The sequence below is a fragment of the Coregonus clupeaformis genome, chromosome 12 (genome assembly GCF_020615455.1).
Source record: "Coregonus clupeaformis isolate EN_2021a chromosome 12, ASM2061545v1, whole genome shotgun sequence".
Lineage (NCBI taxonomy): Eukaryota > Metazoa > Chordata > Actinopteri > Salmoniformes > Salmonidae > Coregonus > Coregonus clupeaformis.
Genome location: NC_059203.1, coordinates 14,086,887 through 14,096,315, shown reverse-complemented (window position 1 = coordinate 14,096,315; position 9,429 = coordinate 14,086,887). Strand labels below are relative to the sequence as shown.

At 47.0% G+C, this 9,429-nt stretch overlaps 1 protein-coding gene across 1 annotated transcript in view; it reads right to left on the bottom strand.

Annotated features, from left to right (window-relative positions):
* Positions 1–9,429, bottom strand: part of slmapa (sarcolemma associated protein a) — a 190,915-nt gene that overhangs the window by 132,700 nt on the left and 48,786 nt on the right. Inside the window, 1 exon segment of the mRNA XM_045223708.1 lies at positions 4,124–4,196. Coding sequence (XP_045079643.1) covers positions 4,124–4,196 — 73 coding nt within the window.

Genomic DNA, 9,429 nt, shown 5'->3' with positions numbered 1-9,429 from the left:
CAGCGATTCACTCAAAGCACAGAGCCCACCAGCCATGTAGTGTTGCATGAGGTGAAATAGCTATACCTTTAGGATTCAGATTTCTTAGTGCATTACCAGATAGGAAACAAAACAGCAGAAATACTTTGGGAACAGCTACTGCAGCATTTATATTACTATAAAATCACAAATCGCACGTGGCTCTACTTGACTATTGTTGTTTTTTTTATATGCCAGCAGCGCACCACCCTGCATCCTATTGGCTGGCTGGCCTCTGAAGCTAAGCAAGGTTGGTCCTGGTCGAAACCACATTTGTTTAAGCAAGTCAGCCATATCAGCTATGTTTTTTTTTAAGGCAGTAAATGAGGCTGATAGCAAGGTGTAGCAGTGGTAAGGATTCACTACATGGTGCTGAAAAGAAAGCTCTGCTGTTGGAAAAGCTTTATGTAGGCCCTAACAGTTTGTGGGCACCGTTAGTCACCGTTATAGTCCAGGCAAGCTAAACACCTTCGCCCGCTTTGAGGATAACACAGTGCCACTGACGAGGCCCACTACCAAGGACTGTGGCCTCTCGTTCTCCGTGGCCGACGTGAGTAAGACATTTAAGCATGTTAACCCCCGCAAGGCTGCCGGCCCAGACGGCATCCCTAGCCGCGTCCTCAGAGCATGCGCAGACCAGCTGGCTGGTGTGTTTATGGACATATTCAATCTCTCCCTATCCCAGTCTGCTGTTCCCACATGCTTCAAGATGGCCACCATTGTTCCTGTACCCAAGAAAGCAAAGGTACAGTTGAAGTCGGAAGTTTACATACACTTAGGTTGGAGTCATTAAAACTTGTTTTTCAACCACTCCACAAATGTCTTGTTAACAAACTATAGTTTTGGCAAGTCGGTTAGGACATCTACTTTCTGCATGACACAAGTAATTTTACAACAATTGTTTACAGACAGATTATTTCACTTATAATTCACTGTATCACAATTCCAGTGGGTCAGAAGTTTACATACACTAAGTTGACTGTGCTTTAAACAGCTTGGAAAATTCCAGAAAATGATGTCATGGCTTTAGAATATTCTGATAGGCTAATTGACATAATTTGAGTCAATTGGAGGTGTACCTGTGGATGTATTTCAAGGCCTACCTTCAAACTCAGTGCCTCTTTGCTTGACATCATGGGAAAACCAAAAGAAGTCTGGTTCATCCTTGGGAGCAATTTCCAAACGCCTGAAGGTACCACGTTCATCTGTACAAACAATAGTATGCAAGTATAAACACCATGGGGACCACGCAGCCGTCATACCGCTCAGGAAGGAGAGACTTCTGTCTCCTAGAGATGAAACGATTTTGGTGCGAAAAGTGCAAATCAATCCCAGAAAAACAGCAAAGGACCTTGTGAAGATGCTGGAGGAAACACGTACAAAAGTATCTATATACACAGTAAAACAAGTCCTAAATCGACATAACCTGAAAGGCCGCTCAGCAAGGAAGAAGCCACTGCTCCAGAACAGCCATAAAAAAGCCAGACTACGGTTTGCAACTGCACATGGGGACAAAGATTGCACTTTTTGGAGAAATGTCTTCTGGTCTGATGAAACAAAAATAGAACTGTTTGGCCATAATGACCATCCCAACCGTGAGTGGTCCTCTGTAGCTCAATTGGTAGAGCATGGCGCTTGTAACGCCAGGGTAGTGGGTTCGATCCCCGGGACCACCCATACGTAAAAATGTATGCACAAATGACTAAGTCGCTTTGGATAAAAGCGTCTGCTAAATGGCATATTAAGCACGGGGGTGGCAGCATCATGCTGTGGGGGTGCTTTGCTGCAGGAGGGACTGGTGCACTTCACAAAATAGATGGCATCATGAGGAAGGAAAATTATGTGGATATATTGAAGCAACATCTCAAGACATCAGTCAGGAAGTTAAAGCTTGGTCGCAAATGGGTCTTCCAAATGGACAATGACCCCAAGCATACTTCCAAAGTTGTGGCAAAATGGCTTAAGGACAACAAAGTCAAGGTATTGGAGTGGCCATCACAAAGCCCTGACCTCAATCCTGTAGAAAATGTGTGGGCAGAACTGAAAAAGCATGTGCGAGCAAGGAGGCCTACAAACCTGACTCAGTTAAGGAATACCTGGGATAGGATAAAGCAATCCTTCTACCCCCCCCCCACACACACACACAGCGGAGTCGCTCACCACCTTCCGGAGACATTTGAAACCCCACCTCTTTAAGGAATACCTGGGATAGGATAAAGTAATCCTTCTACCCCCACAGCGTAGAGTCACTCACCACCTTCCGGAGACATTTGAAACCCCACCTCTTTAAGGAATACCTGGGATAGGATAAAGTAATCCTTCTACCCCCCCCCCCAAAATTGTAAAGTGGTTATCCCACTGGCTATAGGGTGAATGCATCAATTTGTGAGTCGCTCTGGACAAGAGCGTCTGCTAAATGACGTAAATGTGCCCTTGAGCAAGGCACTTAACCCTAATTGCTCCTGTAAGTCGCTCTGGATAAGAGCGTCTGCTAAATGACTAAAATGTAAATGTAAATGTAGTTACACCAGCTCTGTCAAAGGAGATGATCGTGGACTTTAGGAAACAGCAGAGGGTGCACCCCCCTATCCACATCGACGAGACCGCAGTGGAGAAGGTGGAAAGCTTCTTGGAGTACACATCACCGACAAACTGAAATGGTCCACCCACGCAGACAGTGTGGTGAAGAAGGCGCAACAGAGCCTCTTCAACCTCAGGAGGCTGAAGAAATTTGGCTTGGCCCCTAAAACCCTCACAAACTTTTACAGATGCACAATTGAGAGCATCCTGTCAGGCTGTATCACCGCCTGGTACGGCAACTGCACCGCCCACAACGGCAGGGCTCTCCAGAGGGTGGTGCGGTCTCCGAACGGATTACCGGGGGCAAACTACCCTCCCTCCAAGACACATACAGCACCCGATGTCACAGGAAGGCCAAAAAGATCATCAAGGACATCAACCACCCGAGCCACTGCCTGTTCACCCCGCTATCATCCAGAAGGCGAGGTCAGTACAGGTGCATCAAAGCTGGGACCGAGAGAATAAAAAACAGCTTCTATCTCAAGGCCATCAGACTGTTAAATAGCCATCACTAGCACATTAGAGGCTGCTGCTGCCTATAGAAATCACTGACCACTTTAAGAAATGGAACACTAGTCACTTTAATAATGTTTACATATCTTGCACTACTCATCTCATATGTATATACTGCATTCTATTCTATAATATTCTATTGTATCTTAGTCCATGCCGCTCTGTCATTGCTTGTCCATATATGTATATATTCTTAAATCCCATTCCTTACTAGTTTTGTGTGTATTGGGTATATGTTGTGAAATTGTTAGATATTACTGCACTGTCGGAGCTAGAAGCACAAGCATTTCGCTACACCCGCTATAACATCTGCTAAACACGTGGTAGCGGCGACCAATACAATTTGATTTGATTTGATTAATGTATTGTTCAGTATTGTGATGTGTAGTTGCTTTGCTGGCCTGCATCTAAAAAAAAACATTTCGAGTTTGCCCCACCAAGATTTATATGCTAAAATCGGCACCGAGTAGGAGGCGCCCTGTCCCAGGGACATTACCCTGGATAGGGTGCAGTCTTTCGGATGGGACGTTAAACAAGTGTCCTGACTCTCTGTGGTCACTAAAGATCCCATGGCACTTATCGTAGAGGCCAGAGTGTGACTACCTGCCAACGTGGCTGGCGAATTGGACATTCTGACCTGCCAACGTGGCTGGTACCTTAGTAGCCCCCCCACTGGTACCTTAGTAGACCCCACCACTGGTACCTTAGTAGACCCCACCCCACTGGTACCTTAGTAGACCCCACCCCACTGGTACCTTAGTAGACCCCACCCCACTGGTACCTTAGTAGACCCCACCCCACTGGTACCTTAGTAGACCCCCCCACTGGTACCTTAGTAGACCCCCCCACTGGTACCTTAGTAGACCCACCCCACTGGTACCTTAGTAGACCCACCCCACTGGTACCTTAGTAGACCCCCCCACTGGTACCTTAGTAGACCCCCCACTGGTCGTTTGTAACAGCAGTTTAATGGGAATGCCAGAACTATCAGCTACATATTAGTACTACTTACTCTGATCGTCGTCGAGCCTCCATGCCGTCCGGTAGAAACAGCTTGATTGTAGAAACTATGCAGCCATGAGTAACTGGAACACACGTGTTATCATGTTATTGTCAAACACCACCACAATCCTATATAAACAATGACCAACCATAAAGAGCCACTGACGAGGCTCCAAAAAGGGTCATTGTTAGATGACATATTAAAAAGACAACTAAGAGAGTTTGAAGATAAAATAAAATGTAAAACTAGCATTTCTCCCAGTCTCTAAAGCAGGGTAAAGTTAAACATCTGTATAATACAGGTAGACCAATACATGGTAAGTCCAGTATAATACAGGTAGACCAATACATGGTAAGTCAGTATAATACAGGTAGACCAATACATGGTAAGTCCAGTATAATACAGGTAGACCAATACATGGTAAGTCCAGTATAATACAGGTAGACCAATACACGTTAGGTCCAGTATAATACAGGTAGACCAATACATGGTAAGTCCAGTATAATACAGGTAGACCAATACATGGTAAGTCCAGTATAATACAGGTAGACCAATACACGTTAGGTCCAGTATAATACAGGTAGACCAATACATGGTAAGTCCAGTATAATACAGGTAGACCAATACATGGTAAGTCCAGTATAATACAGGTAGACCAATACATGGTAAGTGCAGTATAATACAGGTAGACCAATACATGGTAAGTCCAGTATAATACAGGTAGACCAATACATGGTAAGTCCAGTATAATACAGGTAGACCAATACATGGTAAGTCCAGTTGTATCATAATGCAGTAAAGTGTCCCAGCCAGAGCCCGGACTTGAACCCGATCGAACATCTCTGGAGACACCTGAAAATAGCTGTGCAGCGACGCTCCCCATCCAACCTGACAGCGCTTGAGAGGATCTGCAGAGAAGAATGGGAGAAACTCCCCAAATACAGGTGTGCCAAGCTTGTAGCGTCATACCCAAGAAGCCTTGAGGCTGTAATCACTGTCAATGGTGCTTCAACAAAATACTGAGTAAAGGGTTGGAATACTTATGTAAATGTGTTTATTTTTATTTTTATGTTTAATACATTTGCAAAAATTTCTAAAAGCCTGCTTTTGCTTTGTCATTATGGGGTATTGTGTGTAGATTAAATGAGGGGGAAAAAACAATTTAATACATTTTAGAATAAGACTAACGTAACAAAAATGTGGAGAAAGTGAAGGGGTCTGAATACTTTCCGAACGCACTGCATGTCGTCTTACTTTTGAACTCTGCATTGTTGGGAAAGGGCTCGTCTGTAAGCATTTCACGGTAAGGTCTACACCTGCTGTATTGAAATTCCCACTTGGTTTACGAACGCACCACGACACTGCCTCCTTCAGTGGCAGATGCACACTTGTGACTCAAAGGGGGCGTGTCTGTAGCGCGGAAAATGTGATGTCACTGTTACAGGGTGCATTGGCTTGCTATTATTAGAGTGGGTTCTACCCGTTGGCTGAAATGGGTGCAAGAGGGATGTTCATAACGTTGCTCGAGCACTTTCACGAGGTGCTGAAACCCCCTATTCTTCTCAACCACGAATATCTGCGGCTATAAATCATAGACTGTAAAAAATATAAACATAACCTAACGATCGCTCTTGTAATGTCTTTGTCCAAGGGCTGCTTGAATGCAGAGGGGAGACCATGTTGTTTCTTTGTCCAAGGGCTGCTTGAATGCAGAGGGGAGACCATGTTTTTGTGCTACCGTCTTGCTCCAGAATAATGGGGTGAGGTCAGTGTAAACCTGTCAGATATTTGAGGTGTTGGCAGCTGCATAGGCTATTGCCGTCAACATACTTAACTTTTTATCCACAACTCTGTCCATCGCAGCTTTAATCTACTGGGAATACAAAATGTAACTAAACTGGACATTTGAAAAGGATAGAGGACCCTCCCAATTCCGGTTGATCAACCCCATCGTACAGAACTAGTTCTCAGTTGCTCCTCACAAAAAGGACCATTTGAAATGCGGCAATTAAGATTTGAATGTTAATTACAACATGTGGCTGTATTAGTGGAAATAGGCCTGAATAGTTTTTTCAGCTCAGATTTACTCAAGAGGCATAAGCCTACAATGCAGCATAGGCAAAGTCTACAGGCCTAGTGTTTTCTATTTGGTAAATATTGTTTTATGTATTTACACGGGTTCACAGTGCGGACCGAACCGAGGTCCCCACACTGAACAGTTCAGTACCAATACATGTACCGTTACACCCCTATGGGCTAATTTCTACCATATTTGTTTAACCAGTTATTCCCTTTCAAATCAGTGAAGGGATGTGACCAAGTGCACACTTTGGGGGGGGATAATAGCCTTTATGTTGTGTAGCCCTCTACGTGTACCATAGCGATGGACGTACTTCCCAGAATGCCCCATTTAGTACAATTGAGGGCTTTCAGACTATACCACAGGCTAGACCTCAGAGTAACCTCCGGTAACCGCTAGATACAAATGTAATAAACAGAGGTTTTCTTCCCAATAATGTGCTTCTCTCACTTGAACCGTTTTAAGATACTGAATATTATGACCCCATCACTGAAAGAGAAGACTCTCAGGAACACGCGTGTCTTCTGTTTCCCTCTACACACGCCTCATTAGAACAGAGTGGACAAGACCAGGCACTAAATCAGACTTGGGGGGGGGGGGAGAGACAGAACATCAATGAGGATGTTCTTTTCTCCACAGAAGATCATACAAAATTATTGCCTGATTATCTTCTGACCTTCCCAATAGCTTTGTTGCGTTTTAGTAACTTCAAACCAGGGGTTGGAACTGGTTCAAGGAACAAAGCCCTCACGGTCACTCAGAAACGTATTCCAGTGTCTGCCTGCCAGCTGAACATAATAATAATAATAATAATAATATGCCATTTAGCAGACGCTTTTATCCAAAGCGACTTACAGTCATGCGTGCATACATTTTTTGTGTATGGGTGGTCCCGGGGATCGAACCCACTACCTTGGCGTTACAAGCGCCGTGCTCTACCAGCTGAGCTACAGAGGACCACATCTTTGCCAGCGTGTGTGTAGGCTACCTGCCCCTCCCCCCGAAGCACGCTAAGTCTGCTGTAGCTACTGACGCTAAGTCTGCTGTAGCTACTGGCGCTAAGTCTGCTGTAGCTACTGGCGCTAAGTCTGCTGTAGCTACTGGCGCCCGCTAAGTCTGCTGTAGCTACTGGCGCCCGCTAAGTCTGCTGTAGCTACTGGCGCCCGCTAAGTCTGCTGTAGCTACTGGCGCCCGCTAAGTCTGCTGTAGCTACTGGCGCCCGCTAAGTCTGCTGTAGCTACTGACGCCCGCTAAGTCTGCTGTAGCTACTGACGCTAAGTCTGCTGTAGCTACTGGCGCTAAGTCTGCTGTAGCTACTGGCGCTAAGTCTGCTGTAGCTACTGACGCTAAGTCTGCTGTAGCTACTGGCGCTAAGTCTGCTGTAGCTACTGGTGCTAAGTCTGCTGTAGCTACTGACGCTAAGTCTGCTGTAGCTACTGACGCTAAGTCTGCTGTAGCTACTGACGCTAAGTCTGCTGTAGCTACTGACGCTAAGTCTGCTGTAGCTACTGGCGCTAAGTCTGCTGTAGCTACTGGCGCTAAGTCTGCTGTAGCTACTGGCGCTAAGTCTGCTGTAGCTACTGGCGCTCGCTAAGTCTGCTGTAGCTACTGGCGCTCGCTAAGTCTGCTGTAGCTACTGGCGCCCGCTAAGTCTGCTGTAGCTACTGGCGCCCGCTAAGTCTGCTGTAGCTACTGGCGCCCGCTAAGTCTGCTGTAGCTACTGGCGCACGCTAAGTCTGCTGTAGCTACTGGCGCACGCTAAGTCTGCTGTAGCTACTGGCGCCCGCTAAGTCTGCTGTAGCTACTGACGCTAAGTCTGCTGTAGCTACTGACGCTAAGTCTGCTGTAGCTACTGACGCTAAGTCTGCTGTAGCTACTGACGCTAAGTCTGCTGTAGCTACTGACGCTAAGTCTGCTGTAGCTACTGACGCTAAGTCTGCTGTAGCTACTGACGCTAAGTCTGCTGTAGCTACTGACGCTAAGTCTGCTGTAGCTACTGACGCTAAGTCTGCTGTAGCTACTGACGCTAAGTCTGCTGTAGCTACTGACGCTAAGTCTGCTGTAGCTACTGGCGCTAAGTCTGCTGTAGCTACTGGCGCTAAGTCTGCTGTAGCTACTGGCGCACGCTAAGTCTGCTGTAGCTACTGGCGCACGCTAAGTCTGCTGTAGCTACTGGCGCACGCTAAGTCTGCTGTAGCTACTGGCGCCCGCTAAGTCTGCTGTAGCTACTGACGCTAAGTCTGCTGTAGCTACTGGCGCTAAGTCTGCTGTAGCTACTGGCGCTAAGTCTGCTGTAGCTACTGGCGCTAAGTCTGCTGTAGCTACTGACGCTAAGTCTGCTGTAGCTACTGACGCTAAGTCTGCTGTAGCTACTGGCGCTAAGTCTGCTGTAGCTACTGGCGCTAAGTCTGCTGTAGCTACTGGCGCTAAGTCTGCTGTAGCTACTGGCGCTAAGTCTGCTGTAGCTACTGGCGTTAAGTCTGCTGTAGCTACTGGCGCTAAGTCTGCTGTAGCTACTGGCGCTAAGTCTGCTGTAGCTACTGGCGCTAAGTCTGCTGTAGCTACTGGCGCTAAGTCTGCTGTAGCTACTGACGCTAAGTCTGCTGTAGCTACTGACGCTAAGTCTGCTGTAGCTACTGGCGCTAAGTCTGCTGTAGCTACTGGCGCTAAGTCTGCTGTAGCTACTGGCGCCCGCTAAGTCTGCTGTAGCTACTGGCGCACGCTAAGTCTGCTGTAGCTACTGGCGCCCGCTAAGTCTGCTGTAGCTACTGGCGCTAAGTCTGCTGTAGCTACTGGCGCTAAGTCTGCTGTAGCTACTGACGCTAAGTCTGCTGTAGCTACTGACGCTAAGTCTGCTGTAGCTACTGGCGCTAAGTCTGCTGTAGCTACTGGCGCTAAGTCTGCTGTAGCTACTGGCGCTAAGTCTGCTGTAGCTACTGCCGCTAAGTCTGCTGTAGCTACTGCCGCTAAGTCTGCTGTAGCTACTGCCGCTAAGTCTGCTGTAGCTACTGACGCTAAGTCTGCTGTAGCTACTGACGCTAAGTCTGCTGTAGCTACTGACGCTAAGTCTGCTGTAGCTACTGGCGCTAAGTCTGCTGTAGCTACTGGCGCTAAGTCTGCTGTAGCTACTGGCGCTAAGTCTGCTGTAGCTACTGGCGCCCGCTAAGTCTGCTGTAGCTACTGGCGCACGCTAAGTCTGCTGTAGCTACTGGCGCCCGCTAAGTCTGCTGTAGCT